The sequence below is a fragment of the Neopelma chrysocephalum genome, unplaced genomic scaffold (assembly GCF_003984885.1).
Source record: "Neopelma chrysocephalum unplaced genomic scaffold, ASM398488v2 Primary Assembly neopelma1_45, whole genome shotgun sequence".
NCBI lineage: Eukaryota > Metazoa > Chordata > Aves > Passeriformes > Pipridae > Neopelma > Neopelma chrysocephalum.
The window spans coordinates 11,545,407-11,559,946 of NW_020897704.1; the positions used below are offsets into that span (position 1 = coordinate 11,545,407).

The following is a 14,540-nucleotide window of genomic DNA, read 5'->3' on the forward strand; positions in this document are numbered from 1 at the left end:
GACCCGGCGGCAGACAAAGGGCGGGCAGCAGAGCCCAGCTCGCAGCCCCCGTGCCCGCAGCGGCAGCACCGCACACCGGCGCGCAGAGCGAGGAGCAGGAGGAGCGGGCGGCGGCGGCGGAGGAGGCGGAGGAGGGGAGGGACCTTCCCCTCCCTCCCACCCCGACACCGGGGGAAATAAATTATTCCCAGCCCTCGCACTCCCAGCTCCGTGCCCCACACCCCGGCAGCGGCAGGCGGGGACGGCGCAAGCCTTCGTCTGGCGCGGAGGGGCCGCCCCTGCCCGCTCCGCTCCGCGCTCCGAGCCCCGCGCCCGCCTCCCCTCGAAGTCCCGCGGGCCGCGGCGGGGGGCAGCGCCCGCCCCGTCCCGTCCGTCCCGCCCCGTCCCGCGCGGCGCGGAGCGGAGCGAAGCGCCGGCCCCGCCGTGCCCTGGATGCCCCAGCGGCGCCGGCGGCAGCAGCATGGAGCGGCGGCGGGGCGTCCCCGGGGGCTGGCCCTGCCTGCTGGCCGCCCTGGGTGCCCTGCTGGCGGCGGGCCGGGCGGCTGCCCCCCGTGCCCGCTTCTCGCCCTTCTTCTTCCTCTGCACCCACCACGGCGAACTGGAGGGCGACGGCGAGCAGGGCGAGGTGCTCATCGCCCTCCACATCGCGGGCAACCCCGCCGCCTACGTGCCCGGCCAGGAGTACCACGGTAGGTGGTGGCGCCCGCCGTGCTCGGGGCTGCTCGTCCCTCGGGCGGCTCCGGAGTGTCCGGCGGGAAGGAGAGTGGTGGGGGGAAAGCGGGCGCTCTGGACGGGGAACCCCGGCATCGTGTGCCGTGCCCCAGGTCAGCCCCGGCGGGAGGCTCGGAGGGGCACCCCTGCCGTGCGGGACCGTCTCCACAAGCCCCGGGCGCGGGGACCGCCGCCCGCGCCCCTGTCCCAGCCCCGCCTCGGCGCGGCTCCAGCCAGGCGCAGCCCGGAGCCAGAGGAAATTGCGAGTCCCCTCTCCTCAACTGGCCCCGAGCCTGACCCAGAGCCTCCCAAGTTGCCGGCAATCTGTCCCTTTCTCACTCCAGCGGCTTTCGGAGCCGGCTTGCACTGAGCGCATCACCCTCTCCTCGGGGGTTCTGAGATGCCGCAGCTGGCGGTGCCATCAGGTCACCGCGATGTGTCACTGCGGGGACCGGCCCGGCGCGGCCGGAGCAGCCAGCCAGCCTGTTGCTCCCCTTGAAGGAGCCACGGGCGAGGGCTGGGGGTCAGGCACTCACAGGTGGCTTTGGAGATGGAAGGTCGTGCCCAGAATTAATAAATTAACGTGCTTTCTGTAAGCGCCCAGGCGGAGGAGAATGAACAAGAGTAGGCAAAGTTGTTCACAAAGTAGAGTCTCTACTTTGGGGCTGTACTGGGTGACGGACACAGCCCGGGGCAGGTACACTGTTGTGGGAACCTGCTTTCGGCTGCAGAGTGCCGCTGGAAACCAGCAACTGTGCTGTTCCACAGCCTCATCACCATTGCTGTGTGTAGAAAACTTTCATGTGGGAAACATTTTTTAATTCATAATGGTGAGAGACCGTTTAAAGGTCTAATCCTTCTTCTCTCTTTGTGTCTGCTTGGGGTTTGCAATGCTACAGAATAATAACAGCTAATTCTGCAATAGGCAATTGAAAGTCAGAGAAAATGTCAATAAATGTTTATCTAAAATGGTTTGTTCAGAAACAGATACTGTGTGGTGGTCCTTGGCTAAAGATAAAGTAAACTTTTGACTTTGATATATTCCAGCTCAGAATTTAAGTTTCAGGTAAATCATTGAATAACTGAGTTATGTGAAGATTCTGATTGAAATTTTTACTGTAAAGACAAAACCCCCAAACACATCAAATATGCATTTTCATACAATCTAAGGGGTCCTGAAGTTTTTGCCTATGTATAAGCTTTAACAATATAGTTTTACCAAATTCATAGGAAACTTTTGCTTTTAAAATATGGTTGTCCTTTTAACAACCCATTACATGACTTCACCAGAAAAAATTTTTCCACAGGCTCCCAGATATTCCAGCCTGTAATACACACTCCAGTTAGGTAAATTGCATTCAACCTGCTAAACCACAAATGCGCCGAGGGAAAAAGGAAGCTGGGATTTCCATATTTTAAATACTGGATTTTTGAAATTATGGCTCAGCCACGTAAATAACCGAATCACTCCCTGTCATCGCTGCTGCCGTGGTTTCCAGCCTGCAGCCGGTGTTTAAACTCCCGTTGCTGGTCTAGGGAGAGAGGTTTGTGGCGGGACCGCTGCGGGCAGGACGGCGGGCAGGGCTGTCCGTCTGTCCTGCAGGATGAGGAGCAGAGATAGAGGTTGTTTCTCCGGGGATGCTCTTCTGCCTCTCACCCTTTTAAAAGGGTTTTTGACTCTTGAAGTACCAGCTTGCGGAGCGGCGCCCCAGCTGCGCGCCAGACCTTTTCAGGTGGCCAGGGGTGGATTTTCCGCCGCTGTTTTTGCATCTGACAGAGCAAAACGCGGCGTCTTTGAATTTACCTCTGTGCCTCGCGGGATTTTTCCCTGTCCGCTCTCAGATTCTGCGGAGCCGCCGCTGCCCCGCGCCTCTCCCTGGCCCTGCTCGCCTCGCCCAGCGCGCTCCGTGCGCTGCTGCTGCGGCATCTCCCCAGGGACACCCTTGACCCCGCTGCCCCTCCGAAACTGGCACCGCGGTTACGCCTTTCCGTCTGAAGCGGGCACTGCTGCCCCAAGCACCATCCAGAGGCCAACATCTGCGCGGGGGTGCAACCCAAGCGTTTCAGGGTGTCTTTTAAAGCCACCGTGTTAAGGAAGTGTAAAGAAATTGCACGCGTTCAAAGGATGAACACAGAAGAAAGTCCACAAGACGAACCGGGAAACTAATTTGTTTACACAGTGCAAGGTGTAGGTACACCTTGGTGTGAGCCAGCCTTCTAACTGATACCAAACAAATTTCTTTTCAGATTTGTGCATTGATTAAACATCCACCATGCCAAAACAAGGCAAGAAGCACTGCCTATTTGCTATGCACAGTGCAACAGACATATCCGTGAGCTAAGCACACTTAATCAGTTAGATATTTTGAAATATCTCATTTGAATATTTTTAAATATAACAATTATCAGTGTTAAATATAGCACAAGAAAAAAACCCTCAGAATATACAATCTGAAGAAATAATTTCAAGCAACATGGAATTTTATATAGTGCAGTTAAACAATGCTGAAAAATGCCAGTCTGCACTGGTTGAGCATTTTTCATTTAAAAATCAAACTTTAAATGTAGTCTTCTGGGGACAAAGAGCAGGAGTTTTGAGATGCTGCACAGAAGCACAGGACAAAGGCAGATTTACATATGTACAATGCAAATTCACCTACTCAGAGGTCATATTAAAATACACTGGTCCAAATCTTTGCAAGTTCCAGTGAGGCCCTTTTTTACACTTATTGCCCCTTCATTCAACAGGGACAGGGGACAGTAGCATCCAAGGGCATCAGGTTCAAAGAGGAGTGAAATGGATGAAACCACATGTCAAGCGCTGGATGAGAAAACATTCTGGTTAAAAAAAAAACAGCCAATGACTTTCTGCTAATTTGTTTAGACATTTCCTTGGGCTCTTGGAGGGGTTGTCAAACCACTGTGCAGCCAGTGGGGCTGTAACAGGGCCTCTCAGACCTTTGCCCAACTGTCCGTGGCGCTGCCCCAGCACGACGGGAGAGGAACAGTACACGTTGCAGAAGACACTTGCCTGGGAACTGGGCAAGCACAGGAGCTTCTGCAAGTGGCTTCTCTGACACCCTGAGTCTGGCACTTTATTTCCCTGTGCCTTTGAATTTCATAAGTAAAACAAAGGCAATAATATTCCCTACTTTACATAGCTAAATTAGATACTTTGGGATTTAGCACTTCTCCCCTAATCCTTAAAAATACTCCAGACTTGGCCCTATTCCTGCAATCAGTAAATATTTAATCACTGATTGAATAGGACCAGACCTATGCTGCCTATAAATATGCTCTTTTATATAGAGGGCTGACTTGATACATCAGTAAACAATTTTATTATCTTTGGTAGACTTTTATTTCTTGAATTAGCTTATTTTAAATGTAGCTAAGTCCTTGAGCAAAGCACTTATGCACCTGCTCAAATGCAAACTGACAAAGTGTGCACTGGTTTAATGTGGGCACCTGCTCAGTTTTCTTCCACCTGAGCAGTGGTCGTGTGTTCAGAGAGCTGCATCACGGCCCACTTGGCTTGAGCGTGGCTTTGCTGGTAGACAGCAAGGATCCTGTTTTAATTTTTTCTCCTGGGATTTCCCCTGTAATATACAGAGCAGAATACAATTTCTTAAAAAAAAAAATCAAACCAACAACAGTATAAATTGAAAATTTTTATACAACTTCATTTGGGTTTATTTGGAATCTGCAGTCAATTTTTGATTATCCATGTCAATGCGCCTTCAGTGCTGAGAGCATGTACCATGATTTATGGGCAGATAAGTACATTGGAGCTGCATAAAGAAATAAGGATAAACTTGACTGAACATTGAGTCTTTACTGACCTTAATCACAGAAAGCTCAAAATGAACAGTCTGATTTGGAGTGTTTAAAAAATACAAACGGATTATCTTTACACTGTATTTTGTCTTATCCCTTAAGATTTTTTTTGCTGTCACTGCAAACAGTTCCTTTTTCCCAAGGTTTCCAATTTAGATCTTTTAGGAACAACTTTGAACTGTTTTCCCATGATTGATGTTAAAACTCATCATTCTGTCCTTAAAATAGTTTTATTTAATGAGACTTGAGTTTCTATTTCACTCTCCATTGTTCCATTTTTTTTCCAGAACGGATTAACCTTCAGTCCCCAAATGTTATCAGTTTCCATCAATGACTGCTACTATTCTTAGATATACTGTATATTGTCTGGAACCATTGCCATGATAGGTTGTAAAAAAACAGTTTTCAACTATTTTAAGTGGTAGTTATGCACTCTTTCAGCACTGATAAAAAGTTGTTTAAAGTCTGTCCAATTCCACCTTCGTTCTTAACTGCTGTATTTAAGAAATACAGATTGTGACTTAGTATCTATTTTCATTAGGGTTACTTACATTTCTGGTGGGTATTGTAAATTCTTATTCTTCAGATTATTAGGAAATAAAAACATGTTTGAGTTTGAAGTGAGTGAAGGGAAGAAAGAATAGCTGGAATGTAAGTAGTGATGCTGTTTCAGGTATAAACAGGATTATAACTGAGTGGCAGAAACTCAGTTATTGATACTTTCTCTATCAGTTACGCTGAAGTATAGGAAGCTTTTAGTGAGTCAGAAGAAGTAAGTAATGCACAGGAAGAAGGTGACGTTAGAGATAGCGCAGTGGTAACAGAAGATCAGATTTTGGTCCGTGTTTTCCAGTATCAGCCTGAGAACCAGGTCAGCTTCTTGAGTCTTTCTCAGGGTATTCCCTCAAAACCTTTCATCTCATCCACTTACACCCTCCTCTGATCTTTGGGAGAATTAAGCCTTCCATCATTTTTTGTTTTAAATCAAAGAAGTGTGAAAAAATTTTGCTCATGGGAGTCCAGCTAGCTCCAGGGATTATTTTAGAACTCTTAAGGGACACATAATAAAAATGTGAGGCTGGAAATAGGTAGCAATGGTGAGGGAATTAGTAAGAATGGAGGGGACCCTTGATCTTCAAGTCTCTCCTTTCCTCTGAGGTCCCGAGCAATATCTTGCACCTGCATAAGGGTTTCATAGCTCATAAAAATTTCATCTTGGGTCAGCATTTACTAAAAGTGCCCTCATCCACCAAAGCCCCCAGAGCGCACCCTGACTCTGCTCTGCTTTATTTGGGATTTTCTTGCATAAAGTGAGCTTTGCAAAAGGAAGGCTGATTTATGAGTACTGTGGCCTGTTTGAATTTCTCAGATCTGAGCCTTACTTAGCATGTTATTGAGTGAATATGTGTTTCTAGATCTTAATGTTGACCAACACAGTCTGTATTTCTGAAGCTCTTGTGTGGACCCAGAGTTCATGTGGTATGTCTTTGCAGATTTTAAAAAGTTGTGCTTTTAAGATCCCTTGACCAGAAACCGATGAAGGGTTCCAACCTTAAAAGAAAAAGGTAGGCAAGGTCACAGCTGACAGCCTCTTACAAACTGTGTTTTGCCAGGGAAGATGTTAAATTTCAATGATTTCAGCTGCCATCACTCTAATTTGTGGGCCACATAAGCGGTCAGCAGATGGCCCAGACAAAGATGTCGTCAGGCAAGGGATTGATGAAAGGAGGTAGAAGGTCCAGAAAGGCCTAAATGAGCCTTTCTTGCAAATTTGCAGAAGAGATGTAATCTCTGGTTAAATCCTTTCTTCCCTCATCAGGGGGCTGCTCCCCCCTGCAAAGGAGACTTGATTGCCCCAAATAACAGAAATCAAAGCCAGTATGGCGTGCTGGCGTGACCCACATTTGTAAGGTGACATCTCACTGTGGGACAGACACGGTATTGTTGGTATTGTGGGTCTGTGTAGGACAGACTGTGGTCTGTGTACATGAAAAAATGATCTCTGCCTCAATGAGTTCACCATCCGAGGCCCGGAGCTTGCTGTGGGAGCTGGCATGTGTGCACAGACCTTCTTATAACATGACACCCAGCATTGAAGTCAAGGAAGAAAAGAAACCTATGAAAAGTTAAAGGGTGTAAAAATACTGTTTCAGTGGGAATATTGCACATATTTTCTGATTTCTGCGTTTAAAGATATTTTCTAATATGCGTAATTTATCTGTGGAATTCATTGCTAAAGTTTGTTCATACAAACCGCTTTTCCTACAAATAATTAGTAGTTGTGATTACATATAAATAGATATATATAAAAAACAAGAGATAAATCTTGTACTTCAAGACCTAAGGTGACCATTAAATGATTTATAAGTAGGTTACTGTTGCATGGTTGCATGTAGGATGTTTCTCCATTGTTTCCTGTATTGATTATTCCATGTTGGTTCATTAGGTAGAATAGGTCGAGATTGTCAGACCTGTGGCATTTCTCATTTTCCTTACTGTTGCTTTGATTTGGATTTTTGGAGGCCACTGCTTTTGAAATACTGTAGCATTTTTTATGATGGTACAATACTACAGTATTTGCATATTGACTGGTTGAAGTATGATTTTCAATCCTGTAATAGACATGATGATGCAGCTGAGATGGATTCAGATGCAACCTTTATTTGCTTTGTGCATCTCATGCCCTACAACTGTGGTTTGGATTTGTCATGAGTGTTTGCTGCATGGAGAGGGAAGGAAATGGCACTGTCTTACCTCTGAGAATAAGCAACCTTTCGTACTGGCCCTTGCTATGAGAATTTCAATGGTCTCTGATGAAAGGTGCAGTCTTTTTAACCTACTTCCTCTCTTTGTGTTAACATTTCCTGCCTTTTCATCAGGCATGAGAGGTGCACAGAGTGCAAATGTGTGTCTGGAATATTTGTGTAACTCCTACCTTTTTTTCCTCCCAGTTGGGATTTACCTATGGCATAAACATAGGACAAACTCTGACAGTGCAACTTCTAACATCTATTAAGGCCCACTGGCAGATTACTCAGGGAAAGACCTTCCCAGTTTGTCAGATGATGCCTTCTTGTTGGGCAGGCGGCCTTCCTCCATCCCTCCTTCCCTCGGGTCAGTCCTGGAAAAGGAAAGCCATAGCGTGTCACGCAATTTGCATAGCTCACATCCAGAGCCCATGGACTCTCCATGGACAGTGGCATCATGGAGATAGAGATCCCCCTGGTCCATGCCCATGGGACCTGCACCAGGTCTCCTCAGTGCTCAGATGCCTCCCACAGGTGACACATTTTTTACTCTTTTCCTAAAGGGAAGAGCAGGGTCATGGAAGTGGGCTTTTTTGAAGACTTTGCTTTGTTTTAATATATCTCACTAAGCATTTGCCTTAAATAGGGCCATTTCTGAGAGGTGTACATCCTGCTTGGAGAGGGAGAACTGGGGTTTGTGGGGGACATTATGGTTTGTACCTGTTTATTCCACAGTCCAGGACCAGGCATTACTCTGTCCTTCTGCAGCTGGAGAGGTCCTGGCTGGGGCTGGAGATGGCACCCAGTGGCCAGGCACAGAGCCACAGGCTCCTTGCCATTGTCTGCTGCAACTATCTGGAGCAGCTGATGCCTCAGTGGCACCACAGTGTTTTGGGGCAGCTGGGTTCAGTTTAGCTTCAGGCAGAGGCACCTGTGGGCTTGTTCTTCATCTCACCAGCCTCAGCATCACCTGCGTCACTCCAGACTCCCTGTGGTGTAGTTGTTGGCTGTTCACCCTTGTCCTGCTGCTGTCAGCATGACTTTCTGTTTGGGGATGCTGTTTGGTGAATGTGGGTTTTGCATGCTGGTAGGAATCTCCATCCACAAGGCTCCTCTCTGTCCACCCCAGCAGGATCCTGATCTTCCCAGGGAATCAGGACATCCCTGACTACTACCTTGCAGAGTTTCGTCATGACTTGTTGTAGGCAATGCCTTTTATATGAACATCTCAGTTGAAAAAGCAGGAGTCCTGGGGGACTGGACATGAGCGGCCTGTGAAAGTTGCTGAGGAGCAGGCAAGGTGTTCAGATACTTTCCCAAAGGCTTTTATCACAAAGTGGAGGCTGTTTGTCACAGCCTTTGTAAGGTCCCTCTTGCCATATTTTTTCATTCTGGGAACAAAACAGAAGTGACTGTTCCCTGCTCCTCTCTAGTGCTTTGATATTAATATTGGTTGTGAGAGTTTCACAAGCATCTCGTTGGGGGGTGAAATCAATGGCACTTTTCCAGACTGTGTCTGTTGAAGTTCAACCTGCAAGAGCACTGAGTGACAGCAGGCAACAAATCCATCTCCCCTACTCTAAGTCTTACATTCTGCACCCCTGCCTTCTTTCAGAATTCTACATTGACCTTCCTAAAATTTTGTGTCCTGCAGGTTTCTTTCTGAACTGTGCATGTGTTTCAGTGCATGCCCAAGTTCTGCCCCAGTTTCCTGTGTCCTGGGGTGACAAACACCATGGGGTGTACCCAGCCCTGCAGTGGGACCGGCGCTCTCCACAGACCTGCTCCCCAGCCAGTGGTGTGCTGGGAGACAGCCTGTCCCCACCTCCTTGCTGAAGGGCTGGGTGCCAGCAGGAAAACACATCAGATGGGTGGTGGCCCCGTATGCCTCCATCCCCATCCCCTCCTTCCCTCTTCCTCTCTGCCTACTCAGAGGAGGGAGCAGCTCCAGGGGACAGTGAGGAGTATTTTATTTTATTATGCCTCAGTAAAACTTGATATAGTTTTGCTAGATGAGAAGTATTATTAATAAGCCCAGCCATCTGGGTGTAGGGGCTCACTGGGTGTTGGAAATATTTGTGAAGCCATGTGTAAAGCTATTGCTGTGCCTCTCCTGAAGCAGAAGCCTTGGGTCATGCAGCCATGCAGGGTGGTCACTGGTTTCTCTCTTTGGTTTTGCAAGATATAGTGGAGGGGGAACTGGCAGTCCGCTTGGTTTTCTTCAGCAGGGTGAGCAGATTAATTATCAGAAGGGTGAAGGTCTGTATGTGTTTCCCAGAATGGCTTCTACTCACACATATTCATGTTTGTGACTGCTTGTTTCCCACAGGAGATAGGACTGTACACACTGGGCTGAGGGAACTGAATTATAAACCAGACTGATACAAAATGCCAAGAGCTCTTGCACGACACTTAGCAAGATTTTGATTGCCTCAGATTATACAGAGTAATTTATTCCTCCCTATGTCTGCTTGAAGGATAGTTTTGTAAATAAACAGGTATGACCTGACAGATCTGAGATAGGAAAAGGGTCTGCCTGCCAGCTCCAGCTCCAGCTGTGCCAGTGTCTCCTACTGTCCACCTCATCATTGCTTGCTGATATGGGTGGCTGGATGCTGGCAACCTATCCCGTGTCCCCTTCCAGAGCCTGGCTGCAATGTGGCTGTACACTGAGCGGTCCAGCTGGTGAAAAGCACACAGAATCAGGGACCTCACAATTTCCCTCTTTCCATCTCTCCCATGTAATTTTCAAGAGTGCAGTTAGATGATCAGAAGTTGGCAAAGAAAAAAACCCCTCAGTTTGTACAGTGAAATCCATCAAGCAAGCTCCTTTTCATGCACAGGCATGAATCCAAGAGCAAATGCTGTTTTCCCCTCTTCATCCTGCTGCATCCCATCCACAGGTGGTTCCTGCTCCAACTTGGTTTGAAGGGATTTGCATATTGGTTGTCCACAAGTAGCATAAGTAGGATGATCCTTGGGAACTTATGGGGAGACAGTGAAAGTTTATTGTCTGTCCATGTGCATATGATATGGAGAGGAGGGAAGGAAAGGGAAAAAGAGAGAGCACACAACACTTGCTGCTCAGAAGACTTGAAGAAATCCAGGAATATTTTTCTCTCTATGGCTGAGAGGTACTTTGTGGTCATAGCATTCAACATGTCTGGTAGAACATCCATAAATGAGTTAGCAAGGATACCGAAAATCAGCTTTCCTGGGTAGGTGGCCGTGCTTTTACAGACGCATACTTCATGGAAGAACTGGGCGGGTCCTGCATGGGGGAGCTCTTTCTGCTGGAAATGAAAGCAATGGGTAGGTGATCAGCCTTTTTAACATCTGAAAACAGCAGCGTGACCCTCTGTGGCCTCTCTTCATGTCAAGCCCTGGGATGTGAGAAGTCATTCATCATGTCATGGGGCTTGGCAAGGTACCTCTCTGCCATTTGCCTTCCACTTTTCCCACTGCTCTCCAGGACAATACAATAGATAGGAAAGAACAAGAAATATAGATAATATTTATCTTTCTGGCTAAACAAGCTGCGGTTTCCAACCCACAATAACCTTTCAGTGTTCCTATCTCACAGGGGAAATGCATTGCTAGAAAAAAACAACCCTCCTTCCAGAATTAGACACATTTATCTGGGCATTGGATGAAAACATCGATACCAAGAACTGCAGAGAGAAACAAAACAGCACAACTGGCCAAGGCAAAGATCCTGGTTTAACAAAGCATTGTCCAGCCTTGCAGTGCAGAAGTCTGGGGGGATGCCAGGTATCAAAATTAAAGAATCAGTACTATAAATTGCTATGTATGTTTGAAAAAAAGGGTCTCTGGCTAAAGTCCAGTGTTTGACGTTTCTGTACAGTGGTTCTTCTGACTCTGGCCCAAAATGACTGTAGCCATCAGAACCTCGTTCCTGTTAGTACAAAGATACAAAACCCCAAGCTTTTATGCTTTCCAATTATTTTAGTTGATTTGCTGATGACTGATGCCCTGTTGAATAGTTTTTGGAGTTGATAAAGTTCTTGTATGAGCAATCCCAAGCACAAATACAGGCTGGGTGGAGAATAGATCGCAAGCAGTCCTGAGGAGAAGGACTTGAGGATGCTGTTTGATGAGAGGCTGGACATGACCTGGCAATGTGCACTTGCAGCCCAGAAAGCCAAACATGTCCTGGGCTGCAACAAAAGCAGTGTGGCCAGAAGGTCAAGGGAGGTGATTCTGCTCTTCTGCTCCACTCTGGTGAGACCCCACCTGGAGTACTGTGTTCAGCTCTGGGGACCCCAACATGAGAAGGACATCAACCTGTTGGGGCAAGTCCAGAGGGCCATGAAGACAATCAGAGGTCTGAGCATCTCTCTGATGAAGACAAACTGAGAGAATTGGGGTTGTTCAGCCTGGAGAAGAGAAGGCTCCGGAGAGACCTCAGCGCATCTTTCTGGTACCTGAAAGGGGCCAACAAGAGAGCTGGAAAAGGACTTTTTACAAGGACATGTAGTGATAGGACAAGGGGGAATGGCTTTAAACTGAAAGAGGGCAGGTTTAGATTAGGTATTAGGAAGAAATTCTTTGCTGTGAGAGTGGTGAGGCACTAGAACAGGTTGCCCAGAGAAGTTCTGGACTCCTCATAACTCGGAGTGTTCAAGGCGAGGTTGGATGGGGCTTTGAGCAACCTGGTTTAGTGGAAGGTGTCCCTGCCCGTGGAAGGTGTCCCTGCCCGTGGAAGGTGTCCCTGCCCATGGCAGGAGCAATGGAACAGGATGATATTGAAATCCCTTCCAAACCAAACCATTCTATGATTCTATGAATTAATTTAGTTAGAATTGCCATGTCCATAGTGAATTCATTTACAATTTGGTTTTGTGAAGGATAAAACCTGACAATTTATTTGAGTAGTAAATGTGGTAAAAGTGGTAAATGTGGTAAAAGTTTTAATGGAAAATGGGGAGAAATGAAACATTTGAAATATATTACTGATATTTTAAAAACACGATTTTTGTTTTGTAAATGTGTCTTAATTGTGAAACTGACTGTGAAAAAGAAAAAGAAAAGAAGTTACCTGCATAATCAGAAAATGGAATGAGACTTTTCTGCTTGAACAAAATTCTTTATCTAATTGTTTTCGGTTCATTGAAGATTTTCATATTGACCTAACTGATATTTTAATTTATTTTTTGTGCCAGATCCCTCAGTACTTCTCCTTTTTATGTTAACCCAAGCTGATCTCTTTTTCTTTCTTTCTCTTTTCATTTTGGTCACTGAACCAAAAATTGAACAGTTCTACTTCTGACAAGTTGACCATTTAATTTCCGGCCACTGAACAGATCTGATTCAGACCACTTTCCTCATGTTTGTTCCCAAAATAAATTACAGAATAATAATTCTCTCTTTAAGGCACCAAGGCACAGTTGGTAGCAATAATGACATTTCCAAGGTAACAGACTCATGCTTTCTATAGTGATACCTGTGGTTGCTATGTGGCTACTAATGTATAAGTTGACCACATTTTGCTTTACATTGTTTAGTTTTCTTTTTCAGCAGAAATCTTTTCCCTAATGAAATGTTAAGTAAAAAAGGCTTAGAGGAGATCTGTCACTTGGCTCCTTCTGGATCTCTTACAGTTAAAGGATATTTCTGCTTCTGAACTTGAAAACCTGTTGCAGTGCATCTATAGAATTGTCATTCATTGAACTAGACAAATAGTCCTTCATGTCTCTAAAATTATCTCTTTTTTTTTTCATGGAATAATATTTACAGGGCTGTCCACCTCAAATAGAAATGAACTGCCAGAGCAGATGTACAAATTGGATTTGAGAGATGCAGGTTTATTTTGTTCAGGAAAGTGATCCCTGTGTTCTTTATTGCCCTGTTTTTCCCTCAATCTGTAGTTAATGCAGTTATGGAGTATAAAGGAGTTCCAGCAGAGCTGTGATGTTTGCAGAATTTGCCTCAACCAGTGGAGATGAAAAGGTGTGGGTTTGGCTGGAGCTGGCAGCACCGTTCCCTCCCCAGCCTCAGGTAGCCTGGATTACTCTGTGGACCTTTTCACTCAAAGAGATCTAAGTTTTGTTTTATCAAGCGGTAGCAGATGTTAGGGAGCCTTTATGCCACTCATCACCGACAGATGCCAATGCAATGGCATCTGGCTGTTTTCTTACTACAAATCAATTTTATAAACTCTCAGTTGTCTCTGAGCAGTGGTAGTGGTGCAACTATGTCCAACTCCCCCCAAGTGCCTTTTTCCCAATTAGTGAGATTACAGTAGAAGGCAAATCCTCCTTCTATTTGCAACATTTTCCATTTGTGAAAACACATTGTAAAATTAATTGCAGTACAGTATTTCTCCTGATTGCACATCACTAACGGTTAAGAAACCCTAGTGAGCGACTAGTGAGAGCCTTTCATTCCAGATTGACAAAGCCGGCACTTGTTGCAGTTACCAAGTATTCTCTTGTTGCAGTTATCAAGGTATTCTCTACTTGCAAACAGTGAGAAACAGGGAACCTTTTTGTTCTAATTGATGTATTTTCTCTAGAGCATGGAGATTTTTCATGATGTGCAAAACTCATACAGGTGCTAGTAAGCATGGTACCTCAAATCTTCAGATGGTCAAATTGTTGATAAACAAAAATTGCATGTTCTGTCTAACACCTTGAAGTGTTCCAGCTTTTAGCACTCCAGGGAGGAGGAGGACTGTTATCATCATGAAAGAGGAACAGTGCCAGCAAAGCCCACAGCTCCTTGATGCATTGTGTAATACCAGTGATGAGACAAGAGCTTTGGGCAGCAGGAAAAGCTTTAACCCTCTTCTTGAAATTTTTCCTAATTTACTCCTCAAGCAGAGCATCTGGATGGCAGTTTCCATCCCTCTTGGGGCAGTGCTGTGTCGGGGCAAGGCTGACCATGGTGTCCAGGTGCAGAAAGGTGAGGCAGAAGAGATGACCACGTGTGAAGGAGCAGTCAGATTTTCAGCTTACTAGTTTTTTCCCCCTCTTCTCTCCTTTTTCAAAATGCTGAGGCTCATGGCTCTGACAATGTTGCTGCATTGACAACTTCCATCTAGTGACTTTCCCCCAAACTGCTGGGCAGATGTATCGGTAGGGAAAACATGTCCAGGTCAAACAATCTAGATAATGTTCCAGCTGTGTGCCAGTTCAGTTCTCATCTCTTCTGCTGAATTTAACATATGTTTATTATGTTTAGCATACAGAGTGGTTGTAACTCGTTTGAATTAGAGGAGAATCA

At 46.0% G+C, this 14,540-nt stretch overlaps 1 protein-coding gene across 2 annotated transcripts in view; it reads left to right on the forward strand.

Annotated features, from left to right (window-relative positions):
- The first annotated feature begins 218 nt into the window (after window positions 1-218).
- Window positions 219-14,540, forward strand: part of RELN (reelin) — a 284,032-nt gene continuing 269,710 nt past the window's right edge. For both annotated transcript variants that reach the window (XM_027679385.1, XM_027679386.1), the window contains exon 1: window positions 219-689. In XM_027679385.1, coding sequence (XP_027535186.1) covers window positions 461-689 — 229 coding nt within the window. In that variant the 5' untranslated portion in view covers window positions 219-460. The remainder of the gene's footprint in view (window positions 690-14,540) is intronic.